The sequence below is a fragment of the Lacerta agilis genome, chromosome 8 (genome assembly GCF_009819535.1).
Source record: "Lacerta agilis isolate rLacAgi1 chromosome 8, rLacAgi1.pri, whole genome shotgun sequence".
NCBI classification, from domain to species: domain Eukaryota; kingdom Metazoa; phylum Chordata; class Lepidosauria; order Squamata; family Lacertidae; genus Lacerta; species Lacerta agilis.
In genome coordinates this window covers 60,377,437-60,402,121 of record NC_046319.1, presented here as the reverse complement: position 1 = coordinate 60,402,121, position 24,685 = coordinate 60,377,437, and the positions used below count along the sequence as shown (strand labels likewise).

The window sequence follows — 24,685 nt, the reverse complement described above, 5'->3', positions numbered from 1 at the left end:
ATGTTAAGTGCCAGAACCATATTGTCCGAGCCATACAACTGTGACTTTTCTCCCTCAATTTACAGTAAGGAAAGTGTTCTTTATCATGGATTTTTCAGCCTCGAGAGGAGTAGAGGAAGCTGCACAGGTAGAATCCTTATGTAAAAAAACAACCAGGAAATAAGGCTGTCACAATAGGATAGATGAAGAGCTATATAGGTAGGAGAACAAATAAATGTATTAAGTATAAAAGAATGCGCTAAAAGCCTGGATACAATGATGTCCTAGTAAGAGGAAAGGCCTATTCAGGTCTAAAAGTGAGTTATGAGGAAACTTTTCTTACAAGGAGTGGATAATATAGACATTGAATTTATTAAGTGTTTTGAGTGCTCAAGCATCCCAAATGTATTACTTCAGAAATCTTTACAATTATCTTGTAAGGTAGGTCAGAATCATTATTCCCATATTGCAAGTGGTTATAGGTTCTTCTACAATTCATTTAGAAGCTTAGCAAACCATCTAACAAACAACTATGTATGTTCTTACTTAGTATCCAGTTATTAGTTCTCCAAACATGTAATGTAGCCAATTTTAGAAGCTACTACACCTCACTGCCAGTCTTAACTGTCAGGGCCCAGATGCTGGAAGAAGAGAGGAAATCAGCATGGTCAGACCCATCTGCCTCTCTGAACTTCTCCGTCCCCTTCAGCTTGTTTAACACCTTGGTCTGCTGGGTGAAAGGAGGAGGTCAATCTGACTTCCCACCTCTCCAAAGCTCAGCAAACCTCCTCAACCAAACATAAAAGCTCTGTCTTAAAGGACAGGTGTCCAACCATGAATTGCCCCCAGGTCCCAACTATTCGGGGAGTAGTTGGGTTGAAGACATTCAGACTAGAATCTGAATCTCTGAAGGTACTCAAAAGCAAAAAGAAGCAGGCCACACTGTTGCAGGAGGTAGGGAGAAACTATGCATACCAGTAGCAAAAAGCTAGGAGGACTTTCAAAATATATGTTTACACCAGCAATGCCTCCACTGCATTGCTTGATTTATTACTGTTATTTATCATAAGCCAAGCTGCATCTCTGCAAGAAAAACACAATAGGGTTGTTGTTTTTAAAAGCTAAACCAGGGTAATAAAATAAGGAAGCAACAACAAATTGCACAAAAGCAAAAACAAAAAAAAAGTTTGCATGTAGAATGAGAGGAAGTTCAATGAGAGCAATTGGCATGGCAAAGTACAACTGAACTACAGCTAAAGGGGATGCAGGAAGCAACTTTCACATGCACAGCAACTTTCCATCCTGTGCACTCATGGCAAAATAAACCTTCACACCACACTTCCTAAGAGACATACTTTTTCCTACAGGCCAACTATCCTTGTGTAGCAAAACCACATGTGATCCAATCTATTTTAGTAGAGAAAATTCTAATTGGTCTCCAAGGTAGCTTAGAACATTAAGTGCTCACTTTGAACAGAACTGCGTGTTGTAAGATACACAGAGCTGCTATATAGGCATTTCTAGAGTTAAGTTACTTCTTTTCCAAGAAGTAAAAAACTTGACCCATTTCCCTACATCTTCCATGTTCTTTATTTCCCCATTCCTGCATTGCAGTAAATCTTCTTAATCCTGCTTGCTACCTGCCATTTGTTCTTATGTTCCATGGGATGCAGATGTAAGCAGGCAGGCAAGGTACTAGGCATATGATAAACCTGCTGTTACGATAATCTGGGCAAGCAGGTTACTACTTTTGGAAAGAAGTACAGAAAGGGCAGCTTGACCACACTAAGCTTAATGTTAACGGTTCTGTTCTGTCACACCCAGCTGCCATGATGGAACACATGGAAGTGATTCTGGGAACCAGTCTCCTGCACTATCCAATAAGCTGCTGGGCTCTTTAACACCCCCGTCAGCAGAAGGGCCACAACTTGGTGGGAGAGTTTCACACGCAGAAGGTTCCAAGTTCAATCCCCAGCACTCCAAGTAACACTGCCTGGTGTTTTTACATGAGTAGACTGTGTGCTTTTATTTAAAATGCATCTCTGGGTTATTTGTGGGGCACAGGAATTTGTTCCATATTTTTTTCCAAAATATAGTCTGGCCCACCACATGGTCTGAAGGACGGTGGACCGGCCCACGGCTGAAAAAGGTTGCTGACCCCTGAACTAGACCGTCTGCTGCTGATGGACTTAAGTGAGTCATGTCCATTTATTTCAATGGGTCTACTTTAAGTAGATCTAGCACTGGTATCACCCCTTTTGCCACACAAACTGCAAATACAAAATGGCTATTAGACACCCCTAGAGAAGATTGCAAGGTAACACTAAGATCATATGGTGTCTTTGAAGCTTTCTCATATGACTTTGGCTCCATGCATCTGCCTGTTAGGAGCGAACCAGCAATAAATGACATGGAGTAAGTGAAGTTAACTCTTTATTTAAAAACACCAAGGGTGTGCCAGGCCTAATGAGCAAAGCAACTCTTCTTCAGTGGGTCTTGCCCCTGTAAGGCAGTTGTGGAGACTGAAGGTCCCGGCCTTGCCATGCCTTCCTAAGTCCCCTACTCTTGAGGGTTTTTCCCAAGCAATCCGAGACCGCATCTGCATACCTGCCTTTACTCTTCCTGCTTCATGCCTCTCCACGTCCTGGGAGACCAGGGGGAGGGGAGCTTGTCGCAGCAGGAGTGATACCCATGCTTCTTCACCAGCCTGACTTATCTCTGCTTCTTAGCATCCCTCATCCCACTCTCCTGCTTCTGGACTTCTCTCTGCCACAGACTCTCCCTTCTCACTAAGCCCTGTTACCTCTTTAGCTTCCAATACCTACTCCTCCTAGTCTTCTCTCTCAGACCATTCATCATCATCCCACCACCAATCCCCAGACTCTGAGCCTTCTTCCCTTAGGGGTTCCCCAGCTGGTTCCTTCCACTATTCCTCTGTGTCCAACCAGTCCCTGACACTGCCTTGTCTTGCTGCCCTCTGGAGTCAGCTGTTTTGCTAGGCTACCCAGAACAGGTTTCCCCCATCCAAAGAAGCCGCAGGAATGACTCATAAATAGACAAGAATATGAAGTATAGAGGCTACCAGTCAAAAGAAGATTCCAAACAGATGACACAGAGCAAAAACAAAAAATACTCCTCCTTCCCAGTGTCCGATAATTGATTCTCAAACTCTAATGCAATCCTTATGACTAGACCTCAGAAAATTGAAGGGGGCCATATCTGTTCTTTTCCTATTGGTCTCTTTCACCCCTACCCCACCCATCCTGTCAAGCCAACAAGGACATCACAAAGGAAGCCTCTTCTGCCTCATCCATTACTAGCAAACTGTCTGCTCAATTCCAACAGCACAACACTTTTATTACTGCTTACAGTGACACAAGAGGCAGAAATGAAACCGCTTAGCTTTCCAGATCTCTGGTTGTGTTTTCCAAAGAAGGCAGCCTTAGGGGGGGTGGGGCAAGACCGCCAATCATGTTGACTTGCAACTCAAGCGATTTGATCTGAAAAAAATCATTGTGAACGTAAATATAGAATCCCACTATGTAATTTTTACGGTCACCACGCAGACAGCGTTTTTGAACATTAATCACTAGTATTTGGCACTTGTTAAAAATTTAGAGTTTCTCCTCTGAAACTATGCACTACTGATCCAATTATAGGACATCAGCTTCCAGAGACAAATTGAGGAGATGAAATTATTCCTATATTTGGTTGAAAGCTCTTTTAAAGAAAACAAAGCAGTACTGCAGATACTGCTGAGGTGGTTTTACTATTTCTTACCTCTAAGAAGCAATCAAGCAACTGTCAGAAGTAACACACCTCATCTTAGGCATTCTCTAGATGAGTACTCACCTTTCTACAGTAGGGAAATATAGTGAAGGATTAAATTATTATTATTAATATAATAGTATTGATTATTTTGTACCCCGCCCATCTGGCTGGATTTCCCCAGCCCACTCTGGGCGGCTTCCAAGCAGAAATCAAATACAAAATATCACACATTAAAAACTTCCCGAAAAAGGGCTGCCTTCAGGTATTTTCTGAATGTCAGGCACTTGTTTATTTCCTTGACCTGTGATGGAGGAGTCGTCCACAGTGGCGGGAGCGCCACTACCGAGAAGGCCCTCTGCCTGGTTCCCTGTAGCTTTGCTTCTCGCAGTGAGGGAACCGCCAGAAGACCCTCGGCACTGGATCTCAGTATCCGGGCTGAATGATGGGGTGGAGACGCTCCTTCAGGTATACAGGAGGTATACAGGCGACGCTCCTTCAGGTATTACTTCTCGGGTACAAAGCAAAATGTCTACCAACTTGCAGCTGAGAAAGGAAGATTATTTTTACTCTCTTTGGCAGGGTGGGGAACTTTTGGTCTGCCACGTTGCTGTTGAACTACAAATCCCATCAGCCCCTGCAAGCATGGGATTTATGGGAGTTGTAGTTCAGCAACATATGGAGTACCAAAGATTCCCACACCAGCTGTATAGAAATCTTTCTCAACTTGGTGCCTTTCAGATGTTTTGGATTTCAGCTTCACCCAGCACTGCCAATGGTCAGGGATGATAGAGTGCAAAACAGTCTGGGTTAGGGAAGGCTACTCTAGTGGTAAGGAGTAGGACATGAACAGTTATTTGAGTTTTGGACCTACATAGAATGGAATAGTGTTTTTAAACTAAGAGACCAGCCCAGGGGATACAGTTTCACAGGGATGAAATCACAGGTTGAAATGGGATGACAGAGAATCAATAACTTCTTGACCCACCTGTCTTTCATCCTGTGAAATGTTACTGTGCACATCACAGGCGATCATCATTTATGGTGACCAGGGCTCATGTTTCCAAAGAGAAACAGTGACACAAGATAACCAGGAAGAGTGCTTAGCTGACACACTGAAATTCTTTGTTTGGAACTTTGATTGGGGGGGGGGGGGAAGAGCCTTAGGCAAATCACCGATTCTGGGGCAAGAATGAATTCAAAGAGTTGTTGCAAGCGTCAGCTAGATAAATACGTAAAGGCTTCTGAATATTGAAATGCCTGTGTAAATCAATGGAAATGAGCATATGAAGTTCTCTTATGCCAATTCAAACTATTGGTCCATGTGGCCTAGTGTCTGGCAAGCTCTCCAGGTCTGATGGACACAACTTCTGCTCCCTATGATCCTTTATCGGAGTTGCCAGGGACTGAGTATGTGAATTCTTTGTGCGCTCTATGACAAAGTACATCTCCGCTCCTTGATGTTCTGAAATTTCACCAGGTATGTCCACAGCCTTTCAAACAGCTGTATGATTATAAGGACCAGAAACTTGTTCGAAGGAAGGAAGGAAGGAAGGAAGGAAGGAAACATACCCGGAAAGCTGAATTCTGTGCCCTGATATTGCAGTTTTCTACACAACTCTGATTCTCCTACTACGTTAAAATCATGCCTACAATATATTCACTTTTAATAAACATTAACAGCTGTCTGTATTGAACTGCAGCTTGTAGCCTCCTTGGTTTATCATTTGTGCAGCTGTGGAACATTATGTGCAAACCAATGTACAGAAAGTTTCCCCAAAAGCAACTTTCCAAATTAATATAAAGTGCAAGTCCCCCCTCCTGTGGCCAAATATGAAGCCAGGAATTGCCTTGGCAAATTGTATTCCAGGGAACTTGGGGGTCCTTGAAAGTTTATCAAAGTTCCTCAGTGATGTTATAACAGTATTCCTCAAAGACTCCTTGCTCTACCTCTGCCAATCTTTCTTGGCCAATTTGCAGCAGCAAGGAGAACATTATTTATGTTCTGTATTGCACACTGAATCAGCGGACCAATAGCAAAGCACAACAGAACTGCCCAGATCCCCACATGAACAGAGCACAGAGCACATCAGAATCCTGCACAATACACCGGCAGGGGCTCAGGGCATTCCTCAACTGGCAAATCAACATAGAAGGGTTTGGCACAGAGCAAGTTCCCTGAAAGCAAAAGCTTCAACAACCACTGCGAATAGCATGCCAGCTGCAGAGCCCCTAATAGGACATGCACACTCGAACTCTACAACCTTTGCTGATGGTACACTGTACTCCTCACATCAAAACTGTAAAAAGTATATTAAAAAGTGCAAAAGATCTCCAGAACTTGTTAGTGTATACAAATGAAGTCCAGGCTGATAGAAGGCCAAGAGTATAGGAGTGGGACCCTACAGGGACAGTCCCCAGAAAGCCACTGCATGAATAATTTTTTGGACCATGAGGCATGTTAAGAAGCTGCCTCTGAGTAACAGCTTATTCTTTAAAAGAACCAAAGCTCAACAAGCACAATGCTTACAGGATTAATTTTCCTGAGAGAGAGAGAAAGGCATACACCTATTTCATATATCAGGTGTGAGATACTTTTGGCCCTCCAGATGTTGCTGAACTACAACCTCCACCATCCCCGGCTATCAGGTATTCTCAATAGGGCTGATGGGAGTTGTAGTTCAGCAACTTCTGAAGATCTTCTGGGAATACTAGAGGGAGGAGGCTGTCTTGAAACCTGGAGCTAGCCTACCTGGCCGCTATTTCTACAACCATTTACGCCAAGTTAAATACTCCTGCTATGGAACAACTGATTGGTTCAAAATTGGGAAAGGAGTACGACAAGGCTGTATATTGTCTCCCTGCTTATTTAACTTATATGCAGAATTCATCATGCGAAAGGCTGGACTGGATGAATCCCAAACCGGAATTAAGATTGCCGGAAAAAATATCAACAACCTCAGATATGCTGATGACACTACCTTGATGGCAGAAAGTGAGGAGGAATTAAAGAACCTTTTAATGAGGGTGGTGAAAGAGGAGAGCGCAAAATATGGTCTGAAGCTCAACATCAAAAAAACTAAGATCATGGCCACTGGTCCCATCACCTCCTGGCAAATAGAAGGGGAAGAAATGGAGGCAGTGAGAGATTTCACTTTTTTGGGTTCCACGATCACTGCAGATGGTGACAGCAGTCACGAAATTAGAAGACGCCTGCTTCTTGGGAGAAAAGCAATGACAAACCTAGACAGCATCTTAAAAAGCAAAGACATCACCTTGCCGACAAAGGTCCGGATAGTTAAAGCTATCCGGTTTTCCCAGTAGTAATGTACGGAAGTGAGAGCTGGACCATAAAGAAGGCTGATCGCCGAAGAATTGATGCTTTTGAATTATGGTGCTGGAGGAGACTCTTGAGAGTCCCATGGACTGCAAGAAGATCAAACCTATCCATTCTCAAAGAAATCAGCCCTGAGTGCTCACTAGAAGGACAGATCCTGAAGTTGAGGCTCCAGTACTTTGGCACCTCATGAGAAGAGAAGACTCCCTGGAAAAGACCCTGATGTTGGGAAAGATGGAGGGCACAAGGAGAAGGGGACGACAGAGGATGAGATGGTTGGACAGTGTTCTCGAAGCTACTAACATGAGTTTGGCCAAACTGCGAGAGGCAGTGAAGGATAGGCGTGCCTGGCGTGCTCTGGTCCATGGGGTCACGAAGAGTCGGACACGACTGAACGACTGAAACAACAACAAAATACTCCTGCAACTCACCTCATCCTCAGATTGGTTACATTTTCATGACTGCGGGGGGGGGGGGGTAGTCAATAAACACCAGAAAGTTTAAGGGCTCTCAATTCCACTTTCTTTCTTTCTTTCTTTTGAGATACAAGATTTCATGACAACTCCAATAATTTTTTTTAATGAATAAACTGAATGGCCCAACTGTTGTCCCTGGAATTCCTTGAACTTATCAAGTCCCCCCCCCCTGAAGCAACCATGTTTGCATCCTGAGGCCGTTGACAAACACCTGAACCCTTCCCTAAATCAGTATAGGAATGAGTGGCTCAAGAGCGTTAAACAGTGCTGTGGTTGTTTAATCCATTATCCAGCAGCAAACCTAGGCTTAGAACTAAATGTAAACACAGCAAGAAACAGCACATAATCCCAAAGACATAAACTACCTGGGACCCAAATATCTAAAAGATACTTCCCAATACTATCTCAGGTCCTATTATCAGCAGGGGAGGCCCTGCTAATCCTGCCACTGATCTGAGACAGGGCCTTCTTGGTAGCAGTTCTGTTCTCAGAATGCCCTCCCTGGTAAGGTACCTCTGTCTTCTTCATTAATTACTTTCACAAGGAAGTTAAACACATTCCTGTTCACCCAGGCATTTTAGAGTAAAAGAAGCTGTTCCTGGCAACCTTGAAAAGAAGAGTTGTGAGGATATGTGACTGTTTTTACATGTTTTTAGATCTTATTATTGTTTTTAAATGCTTTAAATGGGTTTTTATTTTTATTTAATTGTCCTGTTCTACTGCTTGGCTGTTGACCACCCTGAGTTCCTGTGGGAAGATAGAATTTTTTTTTTTAAATTAATTAATAAAATAAAATCTCTATATGTGTCAGGGAACTGTCCCGATGCAGCACAAGGTTGGAAGGGCTCTCTGGATGCTACAGAGAGCCCCAGTCCCACCTTGCCAGCAGCACCTCTTCTGGTAGCAGGAGGAGCGGCGAGACGTCCAGCGAGGAGGGGCAGAGTTCACAGGGGAAAGGGAGTAGAGGCTCTGGGGATGCAAGAGAGACCCAGCACTCCCCCAGTCCTGAGGGCGATACAGGGGAACGGAACGCAATTTCCGTTGCCCCAAAGACGTCGTGGGGTGAAAAGAAAGGATGGAAGGCGGGGTTTTCGCATACCAAAACTCTTTTGTTGGGGTCAGAACCTGAAGGGGCCATTCCCGGATTTTGACACCGCTTGATACAGACATGAACTTTTTAGCTCTGCACTGTACATAGTTTGCACAATAAAATCAATAAAGGAAACAGCGGAGACCTGGCTGCTTACTCATGAGCAACTAACTGAGAACCTTACAATATGGTACACATTAGTAAATTCTGACTTGTCAACATGCACACCCAACTTTAAATATACATGTAAACATTTCAGGGGCATATTTTTTAAAAAAAAAAGATAAAAGAATGTGAAGCATTGCTAACTTGCATTTGAAAATGTTCCAGATTCATTACTAACCTCTCCTTGTTCTGATTCTTAAATTCTATTAAAGGAATTATCTGGAAATTAAAGTCACAAACCAATTCATTGCACAAGAACTTCTGGCAAAAGCATTTTCATGTGTCTATTGCCTAAGAAACAACTTACAGTACACAGCAGTTTGACACGCCATCCAACAAATCTCAGTGCCTTCTCAGCAACTCCCTAAAATTGCATCACACTAATAAATCAACAGATGCAATCTATCCTAAAGGTTGACACAGAGCTCTGTCGCCTTCTCTTTCCTGCAAAGATTTTCACTATTTTTTAACACATTTTTATCTTTACCCCAATGTTCCATTTCCTTCCTCTGGTCCTTACAATTGCTGAAAACTCAACTTTTTATCTTTAACTAGCCTCTTTTCCTGTTTTGCACAGTAACCTCCCTAGTCCAACAGCTGAAAAGATGACAAACGAAGTTCTTTAAAAACAACATGCAGGACTTTTACTCAATTATAACAATGCAAGTATTTTATGTTGAATTTGAGTACATGATATATCTGAAAATTAGGTAACAAGAATTCAAACACAACTCAGCAAAAGCTTTTATGATTCAGAAGGCTTTTCAGGAACAAACAATTGATCTGCTTATTTTTATATTGAACGTTTGCTGCTGTTTTCGTATTTTATTGCTTAGAACTGGTATGTGATGTGCTCTAACCTGTTTTACTGGATTTTTTAAATTGTAAGCCACTCAAGGATTTGGTTAAAACCAGAATGATAGAATGTGATATTTGGAGATTATTTATACCACAGTCCCATTAATTAACCCATACATTATTTCAATGTATCCAGAATACAGCATATGTTGGACCAAATTCTGTTACTGCAGAAGAGTCATTACAGATGTAACAATCAGGTCAGTTTCTAGGACAGAAGCTGCATCTTTGTCCCCACTAGAAATCTTCCCAAAGGGTTGTGAGGCAACAGGGGGAGCTATGGCTTCAAATCCTGGGTGGGCTATCCAGATGAATTTGTCTGGATCCATTTCTTCATTAACACTGCTTTCAAAGCTACCTCTTAACAGACAGCAATGTAGGCCCTTCAATGTTAGGTACCAAGTAATCACAGATGCAGAGATGCTAGCTCTTCTGAATCAGGTGAAGCACTTTTGCAGCCTTGCATAGATTACTCTTAATTTATGGAGAAATCATGATGGACATGATTGTACATTAAAAATTGCTAGAGATGCAAGCTTAAGGAAAATTCACACGTAGCCTTGGTTTCATGATTCAAGTGCCACTAACTTAGAGGTGCTTTACTCATTTTTTCAACCTGTTTGTATGTGCTGGCTTTTATAAAGCAGTGCTACTGTGGTTAAGAGAAACTGTTGTACCAGCATGCTCTAGGCCTCAGAAGCTTGCAATGCAGCGAGAAACAAATGAGGAGCCTTAACTCCCAAGTGTGGAAGAAACCAAGGCGGCGGGGAGGGGGGCAGCAGTCCTCTTTCAATTCCCTGCTGCTAACAACAGTCCAACAGGCAGGCAGAGCTAATCTCAACTATGCCTGGGACTGTAAGGAAAAACGAGCACCCCGGGTGCATTTTGTCTGGTTGCCTGGCAGAGAAATTAGAATTTTATTGTTAGTGCACTGCTTTCTTTACAAGACTTGATCAAAAACCTCAGAATCAGAAATAATATTTTATATTGTATATTTTTTAAAAAATAAATAAAAAGGTGTGTTGCGACCATGATTTGTCACCCTGGATTTTGTTCTACTACATTTAGACTTTCCTCCCTGTTCAAAGATGTTTGATGGAGGAACTGATCCAGAGAATTAATGCTTGCACCATTTCATCTCTGCGCTTTATGAATTAGCATCTGTTGCCAACCTCAGGTTTGCTCCAAGCCAGTGGAGCCAAAGGATCCCAAGTGCTGCATTGAATCTATAGCTTGCTGATTAACTAGGTCAACCTTTTGCAAAGCTGCTAGCCAGTCCTTTATGCATGCACTGTGGGCACGGGGCCAAATCTCTGTCCTCAGTTACACGTGTGAAACCCACCGTGACAAGCGAGATTGTTCGGAGTCCAACACAGACACATGGTGGAATCTGGTCTATTATTCTCCTTGTGTCTCATCAAATGCTGGGTGCCAACATACCGTACAAAGGGAGAGAGGCCGCACTGGGTCAAACACAAGTGCTTCCCACGGGCTTTTATCTATGTCTGTTCTGTTGCCTGTAACATTGGGAATCGAGGGTTGCTTTAACCAGAAATGACATGCACCTTGGTAGTGTGGACATGTGCCAAAATGACATTTCCTTTTGAGAAAATGGGTTTTTGAGGAAAATACAGGTTCTCACCGATGGTCAAGTTTAGGGCCAGGCCCCCCCCCCGCTCCAGTTCAAAGGAGCTAGCAATACATTTCTGACTTTTCCTACATGTGCACTACAGCTGTGTGTCCTTCCTTTGGCAGAGGTGCAAATTGTTCATCCCAGCCCTCTGCACACTAAGCTGAGGAGAGGTAGTCCACTGATCTCCTACCTAATGTGAGTCACACCAGCAGCATTATTTTTGTTATGAGAAAGCAAGAGGAGAAAGGGGTAAAGGTAGAAACACGTGCAGTTAAAAACAAAACAAAATACAGGAGTGGGTCCTATGTGGCAAGGTGCGATTAATTTTGAGTCCAAGGTTTGAAAATGTTGAAACAGGTCATAGAGAGGCTGATGTAATCTTGTCATTAGGTGAAAGGTTCACTTTGGACTTGGGATGACCTCCTGGGCCTCTTCACCCTATCTATTTCAAACACTTCATCAAGTTTTGGTTTCATGCATCTCAATTGACCAAACTTCCACCATTTCCCAAGAGCCATTTCAATTTCTACAGTGTTTTTCTCGAACATCCAACCAGAGATTCTCTTTACTCAGTTTCATCTTATTGTGTCCTGCTACCAGCTTATTAGAATTCCTTCATATCTGCTCTATGGGAAAGCAAAGAGGAGAGGTGCAGGGGACATGTGATTTCAAAGGGATGAGTGCTAAGTCAGCTCCAGAAAAGGAATCTCAATCTGGTATTGAAGAGAAGGAAGTAGAAGTAGATGGGTGGCAGAAGCAGGAATGGATAAAACCACAGGAAAGGAATTTGAAAAGCCAGAATGATCAGTAGAAAAAATGCAATACAAGTAAGAATAATGGGGGAATGTTGGTGAAACACACACAGGGATCCTGGTGAAACATGAACTGAAGGAGGACCAAACCAATATAACAGACTAGCTATAGCTGTGTCCAGATAACTTTTCAAAAAGCCTGATAATATATATACTGGGCAAGTATCTCAATTTTAACTGCTTCTGTCATGCTAATTTCTGGTTATATAGGTTTAGCAGGCTTTTGTTGTGTTTCCAAAGCCTGTTTCACCAGGAACAAATAACAGAATTAAAAAAGACATGTGTGCACCATAAGCTCTACTATATTACCTGAAAAACTGTTATTTGTACACAAGACAGCATGAGATAACAAAGAATTGACAGGTGACTGTAAGAAAAAATACAAAAATGAGCAGCAACGTTGAGGGGGCTCACTAACTAAAGGTGAGAAGGGATTAGTTCATATTGTGTATTAATATGGTGCATGAAGTTTTGAAATGAGGGTAGGAGAACAAAAGAAGCAAAATATGAGAGAGTGCATTTTTGTGTACCATGCTCATTGACGGCAAAAATGGAATGTAAGTCAGAAAAAGAGAAAGAGTGGTTAAGTGGAAACATGAGAGGGGAGGAATGAAGGGTAGTGTGTAAGAGGAATAAGAAAGTCAAGAAATGCTGAATGCAAGGAAGGAATTGGGAACATGGAAAAGGTGAGTGGACAACAGGAGTATTAATGGGCAGTTAACAGAAGCCTAAAGAGGCAATGAGGTGAAAGGCATAACCTAAGGAAGGGGATTGTGATGATGAGAAAAGCACAATACTCAAGATATGATGCAGATGCTTACTTATCACTCAACATGCCTTTTGCAAGCCACTTCACAATTTTAACAGCTATGCATTACAACCCCATGTTGCACACACTCTCTAGAACCTGTAGTCTTCAACATGTTTTAAATCACGTACATCACAGAAACACACTGCACAGAGCTTCAGGGGTCGCCAGCTCTTCAGCATACATCTTCATGGTTGAAAAACCAATGTGTGTCCCCATTAGTATTAGCGGACCAACAGACACAACACAGGTCTGCAGAGCATGACCTGTTAAAGTCACATCTGAAATTGTTCCAAGTTATATGCTTTACAGCACAATATGCTTTACACACACCCCTCCAAGTTTTAATGGGGTTTACTTACTCCCAGATAAGTGGATTTAAGACTGAAGTCTCAAGCCAGTCTGTTGTTCCCACCCTTTCAACACATGCTTATGAGGCAAAGTGAGGAACTCAAATCCAAACACTTGTGAAGACAGAGCAACTTAATAGTAACAATTCCAGATTAACTCTGAATGCACTCAAAAGATGAGATGGAGGTGTGGGGACAGAGGGGAGCTGTGGAAAGGTAACCAAAGGGGTTAAGGAAGAGGGCACTATACAGTACTAAATGAAGGTGGAATGTATTTGAGCCAGGGTTCAGCCTGCAACCTATTTCCAGTGTGCAAAAGGTGCCCTGATGGAAAACCATACCTCTGAACATAGCCAGAAAACCATTTCACATTAATAAGCTATACAGGATTCAAAAGCAGAGCTTCCACACCTAAGGAATTGTTTCATCCCTGTCTATGGCAACAGTAGCCAATGTGGCGCCCTCAAGGTGTGGAGGACTTCAATTCCCATCAGCCTCAGCGAACATGACCAATGGTCAGGGATGATGGGAGTTGTATTTTGACATCACCATATTGACTACCCTCATCTATGGCACTGGTTTTCAACTGGTGGGTCGCAAGGGGAGCAGTACCACCATGATAATATATGGGGAAAGATTAAGAAATGGGTCCCCATGCGCATGCTTGGGTGAAAAGTGGGTCCTGGGTCTGAAAGGTTGAAGATAGCTGATATAGAGCATGTAGGCTCTTTGAGGCAGTGACCTGTCATTTCTCAGGCACTCTGCAAAAAGGACCATTCCCATTGATAGTATCTTAATTAATGAAGTAGTCAACAGAAATTAAATAATGAAGGCGGCAAAACCTGTGGAAAGGCAGGAGAGGAAAAAGATGTCAAGAGAGTGTGTTTGTGTGTGCAGAGCGGGGAGATGGAGAAGAGCCTCCTCACTCACCTCCTTGAGCTTCAGGCGCCGGACTCGGTTCTCGGGGTCCTCTGTGCCGCCTTTCCTCCTTCCCAGCACCGGGTGGCGAGGCTGCGCCGGAAGACCTCGTAGTCGAAACGGAGCGGGGCTCTCGTCGCCGGAGCGGGGCCGCGCTGGCCGGTGCCGCTTCCCGCTCCCGCCGCCTTCTTCTCCCCGGGCGGCCCCTGGCGGTGGAGCGGGCTGAGGCGCTCTCGGCGGGTGGAAGTGGCGGCGGCCGCTTCCATCACCACCGCCGCCGCCGCCTGCGCTGGGGGAGTTTGGGGTCCCTGAGGCGACGAAGCGGCGGCGGGGCGGCGGCTGCGTTGGGGCGGGCTGGGGGCGGCATGGCGGCGGCCAGGGTCGGCCCCAGGCGGCGGTGGCGGTGGCGACGTGAGGCTGCGGAGCCCGTCCAGCTCCCCTCCCGCGTCACCGGCGCCCCCTCGGCGGGGCAAGAAGAGGCGCTTGAAGCGGGAAGAGTCCGGCAGCAGGAAGAGGGCCCCGAAGCAGAGCGTGAGCAGGCCCGAGAGGAAGAGCAGGAAGAGGAACTTCTGCGGCAAGCCGCAGACCCAGCGCCGACGGCGGCCAGCCCGGCATGCCCGGCAGCTTCCGCAGCAGCAGCATGGGCGCTCCGCAAGGCCCGGCACCAGCGGCGGAGAAGCACCCCGGATCGAAGCCACCGGACCTGGCGCGAGGAGGCTGCGAGGGCGGCGGCGCAGCAGCAGCAGCGGCAACAGCAAACCCCAGCGGGGCTTCAGACAGGCGACCCGAGCAACCTGCCGGGCGGGATCAAAGGGCAGATGGTTGGGATCAACTGCCTCAGAGGAGAGGAGAGAGCTATATGCTTAATAAAATGCGCGCCCTGCTCCATTGAGTGGATCCATCCAGGGACTTCAAAATAAAAATAAAAATCCCGGTTGTAAAAATAATAATAATAAAGGGTGGTGGTGCAGAAGTGTGAAAATGCGCGCTTCTCCCGAGCTAGAGTTACAATTGGCTTTCTTCGAGAAAGGACACGTGTCTCAGTCTAGACTAGACAACCCAGGAACAGAGACACAGAGGGACCCACCCGGGCGCGCTTCTTTGCCACCGTCCCACTCTGCTTTGCAGCCCTGGTCCCTGGAGAAGTTGCAGCAGCTGCTCCGGGTTGCTCTTCCAGCTGGGCAAGAAGTTGAGGAGTTGCTTGACGAGATGCTCAGCGGAGAGACACGCAGGGAAAGATAAGCAGCCTCCTCTTCCTGCCTGCCCTCCTGCCGCCTCTTCGCGCACACGCTTATAAGAGGAGTTCCCCCTTCTGGCACGAAGGCTACGGCCGAGGCATCGCTGCCTCCTTAAGGGTCCTGAGACAGCAGGATGGAGGAGCCCTGGCCAGACAAAAAGGGAGGGAGGGGTATCTGGCGGATCTTCTTTTTCTTTCCCTTTCCTTTACTTCATCCACGCCGCCTTGCTCCCTCTCCTTGCGTACTGCTCCTACTATTAAGCACCAGGAGTGCTGTTCTCTGTCTGGTCAGGGGCAGATCCGGATGGGTTGATGGGTTCATGATGCAGCATTTCTGCAGAGAAAGGAGCGGGAGCTTGGCGCGCTCTGCACAAGAGAGCTGTTGCGCACGGGGGGCGCGATCGGCTTGTCCCAAGTGCGGCGTTGTCTGCAAGCCCCCCTCCGTCCTTCTCTCCCCATCCACTTCAGTCCGCCCTCTCTCGCTCGCTCTTTTCCCGACTCACCATCAGCTTTCGTCTGTTGCAAGCCGCATCCTCGAGGCTTCCCAGATCGGGGTTCTTCTGGCAATATCGGCCGGCTGTTTAGGGAAAAGCCGAACGTTTCATCTCCTCCTCCTCCTCCTCCTCCCTCCAAAAAGAAAAAAAGAAAAGGGGAGGATCTACAGGGCTAGAGGAGGGGTTTGGATGGGGCGGAGGGAATAAAAGAAAAAAAGGGGGGTCAAACTATCGCTAATACCCCTCTTGTTCGTCTCTAGGTAAGGCTTCGTGGGAATCTCCTTGCAAGCAAATGCACCTAATGCAGAGTAATTTCCTTTTTTAAAGAAAATCGTCGGGTAGCTGTTTGCTTGCTTTCTTCTCGTTTTATGACCATCTGGCAACTGCATCCCGACTTTCGTGGCTCCTCCTTCCTTCTCCTCCTCCTCAGAGAAGAAACGATTCACAACTTTTTCTTCCTTGCTCATTGGATGGAAGCAACTGTCTCTTTAAAAAAAAAAAAAAGCCTCGAGAGAATACACTAAAGATCCACAGCTCTAATCGGAGATCCACACTTCGGTTTGAGAAAGCGAGAGGGTGGGAGGGAAATTGTGCATTTCATTATTGGGCTGGGCGGACAGTTAGTTGCCTGAGCTCCCAGCCCCAATCTCTCTCTCTGCCCTTCAGGCACCGAAGTCTCTGAATCGCTGCCTCCCTTCTGGTCTTGCTATTGTCTGGGCACAGATGTTGGGAAAGCGGAGAGAAAAGGCTGCTTCTGCCTTTGCTCGCTTCCCGCTGCCAATGGGTCTAAGTGCCCACTAATAAGGCTGCTGCCAGGCAGCTCCCAGAGGCAGCGGGCCTCACTTCGCGCTGCCCATCCAAGAATTACAGGTTCGGTTACCTCCCTCCTCCTAACTGCACCAGGCTCATCAAACGCAATTACAGCGCTGTCGAAGCGGATGCCAGTTCGCATCTTTCCTGGAGGTCCAAACAGCGCTGCTGGCCAGCCTTGGACTGCACTTACTGCTGCCCCCTCCGCAGCTCGGCTCTTACTGCGACAGCAGCAGCTCCTGCTCCAGCCGGCCCCGCCTCCTCCGGTCCGGCCCCGCCTCCGTGCGTGGGCCCCGCCTGGCTCGCACACCCTCCCCCTCGCAGGCCACGCCCCCTCACAGCGGTTGATGTTCCCCTCGAGAGGAAGAGAGAACGCGCGCGTCGCCGCCGCTGCCTAGTTTTGGCGCGCGCTTCTCCCCCTCTTCCCGCCTCCCCTCCCACTATTGGGCCGGTATGTGTGGCTACTCCCCGACTGATTGGCGCACCAGGACTATCGCTCAGGCACGAGCTCCCTCTCGTTATTGTTTACCACAGCGGCCGGCTGGAGCTTCTCCCACTCGTACGCTATTGGTTGGCAAGCTCTTCCCGTTCTGATTGGTTTGAGATGCTTTAGATCGTTGGAGAGGGCGGCGGAGCGTTACGCGGGGGTGGGAGCGGGTGGGTGGCCGTCTTGTGAAGGATGCAGACACGTGTTGGGGCGTGCCATTTTTTTCATGTAAGAGCCGCATCTCTAATAAACACAGCAGAGTCTGGTTTCACCTTAAAGGCTGACACGTCCTATGGGATACGATATCCAGAACTAGAGTCCATTTCCTCCCAGTCCACAATGGCTAATTATGTCGCAATGCATTTTCTCGGAAACGTGTGTAATAAAATGGTTTGGATTAAAAATCAATTTCTCAATATGCCGCGCTGGCAACGCCAGTTTGAGGCTAGCTGAGGTTGTTGCACTTTTTGCAGATCAGTTTTGTGATTCTGCTGAAGCATTCTCATATTGCACATGCTGTTCTTAATGGTAAAAAATTCCCACCTAGAACCAATTGGGTTGTGCATGGTTTGGTTTTGGAGGAGGGTCACAGAAAAAGATGCGAAAACCTGCAGGTGCTGTCAACTGTTTATTAGGGGACTGAAATAGGGATAGCCAACGCTGGGCCCTCCAGATCTTGTGGGTCTACAACTCAGACATCATCTGACCTGCTCCAGCCAGACTGTCCCCTCCTCCCCCACAGGGTCCACAGACACCATATGCTCTGTGGGGGGAGGGGGGCAGGCAGCCACAGACAACATCAGGGTCTGCTCCTGCTGGACTGCCCCTCCCCTAACTTTAACTGTTACATCATTTGTTTTAGTCCTCTAAAATTGTAAACTGCCTCAGCAGAAGGTGGATTGCTCCTGCTTTACATACTGTAGTACTTCAAACTGTCTGCTCTTTTTAAGGAAGATGTTTCATCTGTGTATCTACATGACATTTCTTTGTCTAGAATAGGGTAGACTTTCTAACAGAATTTGGGCAGACATTCCCTCAAATACACTATTATAGGTACAATGCTGCCGCTTCCATTGCATTTTCTCATCCATGTTTGGGGAGGGGATGTCATTCGAAGCTTTGGGTTGCACTGCCATCAATATGTTGATGACATACGCAAACATGTGGCACCACATTTGCACCACTTGCTTTGGCTACCAGGCTATTTAAAGTTCTGGTACTAACCTCTCAGACCCTAAAAATTTTGGGACAGGACTACCTGTAAAACTGTTTGCACCCATATTACCCTGTCCAATGGTCTAAGATCTGCATCTGAGGTCCAGCTTGCATGTTCTCAGGTGAAATTGATTACCGGTAAGTTGGTGAGCCCACAATACAGGGCCTTTTTGGTGTAGTCACAGGGTTGTAGAACTCATTTCCAGTTAACATCATTTGGCTCCTTCAGCTCTGGCATTTAAAAAGGTCTTAAACTTATCCTTTTTAATATTGCCTTTGCTTAAGAAAATTTTGGTCATCAAATCCAGTATCTGTTATGCATCTATTTGAATAAATCTGCTCAGTGCCTCATAGTCTCCCTGAGCTTATGCTGTTCTATTTCTCTCTATGCATCAATTTGTGAGGGACTGGACCTGAAAAGTGACTAATACAGAAATGGGATAAAATAAGCAAACATGTGGTCTTCAGCTGGTGGATTGGGACCCAGTATTGATCTAAGAAGCTGCAACAGCAGAAGCATCCTCAGTGCATGTTTGGACTAAAGGCTGGTCCAAGATCTGAAAAGGTTGACAACTACTAATTTTAACAATGGAATATTTTATATTTACAGCCTGCTTTTACTCTGAGGAATTCAACCTCAGAACAACTTGTAGCTTTACAACCTTGTGAGATAGGGAGAGAAAGAGTTAAGACCAACTGCAGGTTTGAAAGACAACTTTAGCAAAGTGTTCTTTCTGGGGTCCCTCCTACATCAATGGGCCCCTCCCAGCAGACATATTACGGTAGGTGGTGGCAGCAGCAGTATGATCTACACCAGAAAACCTGGAACTGCCTGTCACTTTAATTTCTTCCTATGCCCTGACTTGGTGCCCAGAGGTACTGTGGAAATTGAAATGGGAGGCAGTTTCCAAATCCAGCTTCCCACACAGGGAGCCTGAGCCAACACCAGTGGTGGAAATTGCCAGAGTCCCCAGCCTGGGGAAGAGTTATTTTTCTATAATACAGTGGTTTCGCTTCCTGTTGAGTGTGTTCCATTTGTAAATTGAGTCCCCCACTGCTATGGGAAAGCATGCCTTGGTTAAGAATGCTTTGGTTTAAGAACGGACTTCCGGAACGGATTAAGTTCGTAAACCAAGGTACCACTGTACACCCATTCTCCTGCCATCCAGACAATCTATTTCTTGAGCATTCATCCTGATTTGCTTGCACAAAGCTTATGCAGAGGTAAGATTATACCCTGCCTTACTGAGCATTCGTTCTGATTTGCATACGGGGACTTTATATTGCAATGAGCACTGACCCCACATTTATCCTGATTTGGTTGCAGGGTGTTCATACATTGTGTTATTCACATAGCTGTCAACTTTCCCTCCTTTTTAAGGGAAATTCCCTTATTCTGAATAGGATATCTCGCAAGAAAAGGGAAATTTGACAGCTATGGTTATTCATTCATTAATTCCACACTTTTCCAATGCATTTCTCCATCACTTTCCTAACTGCAAATAATTGTTTGTTTGTTTTTAAGTGAATTGCTTCTGCTAGGGCAACAGAGCACTTTAATCCACTTTAATCACGGAAACCTAAATTTCCTGGCATGCACTTGAATCCATCCTGCAAAATATTAACATTCAGGAGGTGCCCCCAGTGAACTCTATGACTGAGCTGGAATTACCATGATTTTCCCACTGGAGCCTAGTATTGCTGGATGGAGTAAGATATTTAAGGCAAAAATAAGATAATGCAAACTATCTGATTCTCAAGCTAAAACAATCAGATACTGCAGCTTATAATTTGTTTGCAGAGCCTGAATGAAGAAGAACAAACACACTTGAGTCCATAAATGGAAGAGCAGAGTGACTTCATGAAAAATGAAGGGTGATGTACACAAGAGAAGCTGCACATACAATGAAGATGTCTAAAGGATGTAAAAAATAGGATATTCCATTTTTAAGGTAGATCACTGGCCTCAAGGATAAATACGTAATTACATTCAAAACAAGCAAATTGGAATGGGGAGGTGTAACACGGAAAACCAAGCCTCCCCCTCTATTGTAATTCAATCAAGGCCGGATCTATGAAAAACTGATAAGATAAACTGGAAAGGACAGTTAGAAGGCCAAGGTGTAATTACAGAGAGAATGGAATCTTGTTGTATTATGAGGTCTATTTTTAGCAGGACCGGAAGAAATAATTTCAAAGAAAGTAGTTTTTATAGCCATAAGAAAAACTGAATTTAATATCTACTGTTATAGGAAAAAAGCCAGGAGAGGGAAGAGACATGCAATTGTTATGGACAGAACTGGAGGCAAAAAAAAAAACTTTGACAGGGTAATTAAGTTTATTTGTAATCCTCCAGCTTGTCTTGTAAAGGCAGGCCTGGTCCTTCTGGCGAAGACACTTCCATCTCCTCTGCAGTAGCCGTTCAAATCCATGTCATGTGGATATCTGGCATATAGCGAGGTAATGAGAAGCATGAAATTGTGCCTTCTGGATGCACACATATGGGACAAAAATGTCTGTAGTCTTTCCAGGCAGTCTTATCCACTTGGCACATGGGATCATGAGAGGCTGCCCCATGAAATCTGGAAGGATCTGGATGGATTCTACTGGATGTTTCTATTAATGCTTATACGTTTTGTGATAATGTTAGTATAGGGTGCTGTGTTAAGGAGACTGGGGGAGGGGCTTAACAAGTTAGTGTAATTTGACACAAAGGTTTTTTTGGGTATATAATATATTTGATCGTTTACATAAATTTATATAATGTGCTGCTCTGGTTCGCCAGAAGCGGCTTCGTCATGCTGGCCACATGACCTGGAAGCTCTACGCCGGCTCCCTCGGCCAGTAACGCAAGATGAGTGCCGCAACCCCAGAGTCGGCCATGACTGGACCTAATGGTCAGGGGTCCCTTTACCTTTACCTATATAATGTTTTTAATGAAGAAAATACATTTGTCATCTATTTGCTACTATTCACAATACTGTATTTTTATGAGAAAAAATAATCAGGTATCCATAGGTTATAGACAATGCTGTTCCTACTCAGAGTAGATCCACTGAAGTGTTATTATTTATACCTCACCTTTTCCCTATGAATAATAGGCTCTTAATTTCAATGTGTCTACTCTGAGTAGAACTAAGGTGCCTACAACTCCATCCTTGAAGACCTAGTCTTTTTATTATAAATTATTGTTATTTTATTATCAATCACCTTTTATCACGTCTCTAAATAACGAACAGATCCCAGGTTAACAGGCAGAAATGTATTTTAAATAGACATTTAAATAAATTTGTATTCTTGCAAATCAACTTTATTTCAGGCATTTGTTTTGTTGCACAGAACAGCTTGAATTCTAAGTGAAATCTAGGTGTGGTAGTGGCCCTAAGGGCCGTAATGAATGTGAACCCCTATAAATCCTAGAATATGCTTCTAATAGAGAAGTTATGGTAACCTGTTGCTTTATGAAACTGATCCTTTGTTTGAAATGTTATAAATACCCCTGCCCGGCCTGTTGGGCGGGGTTGCAGTATTGCGAAAAGATTTGACTGTAACCTATTGCTTTGCAATAAACAACAATGGACTCCTAACTCCTCTTGTCTCTGAGTTTTATTGGTGTAACTCAGGAGATAAGCCATTTTTGGCTTACAACATAGGGATCTGTTCCTGAGACTTTAGAATTTCAATTTTATTTTCTTCCTATAAAGAAAGAGATAGAGCTCATACAATCTCTATCACCACCCCCAACCAGCTTCTCTTTCTTCACATATTTATTAGTTCAACAGGCCAAAACCAGATTTGCAGTTAGCTTAGGGAAGAAAAAAAAAAACCAAAATAACCCACCTTGTCACTTCTCTTAGCTGGGAATTCTGCAGAAATTAGACAAAGAGCTTTGCTGTTGTATTTTATTTATTTTGGCGACAACCTGAAGATGACTTAAATATGATAAAAGGGTTGAATGGCTCAGCCCAGTATCCCTTCTTCCTCTTTCCACAGAAATCAATCACCAACCAGGCAAAAAATGTAGAAGAACTACCGGTAAGAGGTGTCTGGGGAAAGTTACATCCAGGCAACCAATGAAACAGTTTTCTTTCTCCTTTATAGCTCTGCAATAAAGAGCATTTGGGAAGGATCTTCACAGCTGAATCAGATGCACCTCAGAAGGCTGGATACCTTACTTTATTAGTTTCCACCATGGAAACAATCTAGTCTCCATTTTTCAAGGGGTCCAGGGGCAGTCATTTTGGCGCTTGAGGCAAAACACCCCAGGGCTGCCCGCACAATGCAGGGGGGACATGAGGCTCTGAAATGGCTCTCCCTCTTTGAGGAGAAGCCCTTGCAGAGTCTCCCGCACCCAGCAGTGAGACTTTTGCAGGGGCTTTTCATTAAGGATCTAAGACTAAACACCTTCAAATAAGAACACAAGCTATAGTTCTTAAGAGTGGTTTAACAGTCAATCCCTCTTCCTGGGGAAATCTGGAGATGGTAGTTCTATGAGGGGAACATGGGTCTCCTAACATATCCTAGCACCTTTAACAAACACTTTCCAAGAACCTTTGTGGAGAAGTCATGCCTTTTTAAAGTAGTACACATATGAGTGCTTGAAATAAAGCATGTTGTTGTTGTTCAGTCGTTCAGTCGTGTCCGACTCTTTGTGACCCCATGGACCAGAGCACGCCAGGCACCCCGCAGTTTGGCCAAATTCACGCCAGTCGCTTCGAGAACACTGTCCAACCATCTCATCCTCTGTCATCCCCTTCTCCTTGTGCCCTCCATCTTTCCCAAAATCAGGGTCTTTTCCAGGGAGTCTTCTCTTCTCATGAGGGGGCCAAAGTACTGGAGCCTCAACTTCAGGATCTGCCCTTCCAGTGAGCACTCAGGGCTAATTTCTTTAAGGATGGATAAGTTTGATCTTTTTGCAGTCCATGGGACTCTCAAGAGTCTCCTCCAGCACCATAATTCAAAAGCATCAATTCTTCGGCGATCAGCCTTCTTTATGGTCCAGCTCTCACTTCCATACATTACTACTGGGAAAACCATAGCTTTAACTAGATATGGTATACATGCAACCAAATACATGTTTTAATAAACAACACCACAGATATTTTGCAGTTAAAAAACAGACAGGGAAATGCAATGAAAAGTGTGAGATGAATGATTCATTGGGAGATGTGTAAACACCATGCAAACAGATCAAGATGAACGCTCATTGTTTAACCTCCCCACAAACAAATCAGAACAAATGCTCAGTAAAGACTGGACATAGTCAAATCTCTAGGTAAGCTTTGTGCAAGCAAATCAGGAGGAATGCTCAATAAACACATTGTCCAGAGGGGCTCTTTGTCTTGATCTCCTGTTCTGCTGCCCAGTAGTGAAGAAGCAAGGTGAGATGTGCTTTAAAATACTATTATTTTTTTTTAATCTGTACAGTCCCTGGGCCTTTCAGCCTGGAAAGGCAGCCTCTGCCACATGAGGCAGCTAAAGCTGTCCTCTTCTGTGGCAATCCATTTCCCCCCTCTCCTCTTTCCCCGCTGGAGTGGTTAAGAGAACATTACATCGCCTTGCAGGGGCCATAATGAAAATTTGAGTCCTGTCACACACTAAATAAAATAGCAAAAACTGACAACTCACGGTCTGGATCTGAAACGGATCATTGCTTGCAGGGACTAGCATAAACCATAAGCCCTCTGAGGCAAGTAATGAAAACAGAGGAGCACTTTTCATCTTTGGCCAAAACGTAAAACACAGTGGAAAGGATTCTGTCTTTGTCTTCTCCACATCACACCACCCTGACCGGCCGCCTCAAAATGTTAGCAAAAATGGGAACGGAAGCTTTTGTTTCACATGGCTCTGACAGGATAATTCAGAGGTGGGGAACCTTTTTCAGCCTGAGGGCCACATTTCTTTCTGAGTGAACTTCCAGGGGCCACTGGCCACAGGTGTGTGTTTGGAAAGAGCCAAATGTGGGAGCAGCAACCACTGTGACTTAAGCTTTGGACACAAGGCTACAGACCAGCCACACGAAAGCTGGAGCTCGCTGCAGAGGGTTCCCATCCCTACGATAAATGAGTCCAGGCAGTTTTGATCAGTGTAGGAGGTGTGATCCAGAATGAGTGCACCTCTGGAGAGGATGCAGTAGACTTGTGAGGAAAATGACTGTGGACCACAGAAGTGTGCTCTGAAGACTCCCAAGCTGAAGGGAAGCACACTTTTGGTGGTGGCAGCATCTGGGCAGGGCTTTGGGGCAGATG

General features: G+C 44.9%; 1 protein-coding gene across 1 annotated transcript in view; it reads right to left on the bottom strand.

The window, feature by feature from the left end:
* MAN1C1 (mannosidase alpha class 1C member 1) overlaps positions 1 to 14,998 on the bottom strand; it is a 125,633-nt gene extending 110,635 nt beyond the window's left edge. Inside the window, 3 exon segments of the mRNA XM_033157799.1 lie at positions 14,207 to 14,292; positions 14,295 to 14,772; positions 14,774 to 14,998. Coding sequence (XP_033013690.1) covers positions 14,207 to 14,292; positions 14,295 to 14,772; positions 14,774 to 14,836 — 627 coding nt within the window. The 5' untranslated portion in view covers positions 14,837 to 14,998.
* Between the last annotated feature and the right edge of the window lie 9,687 nt (positions 14,999 to 24,685).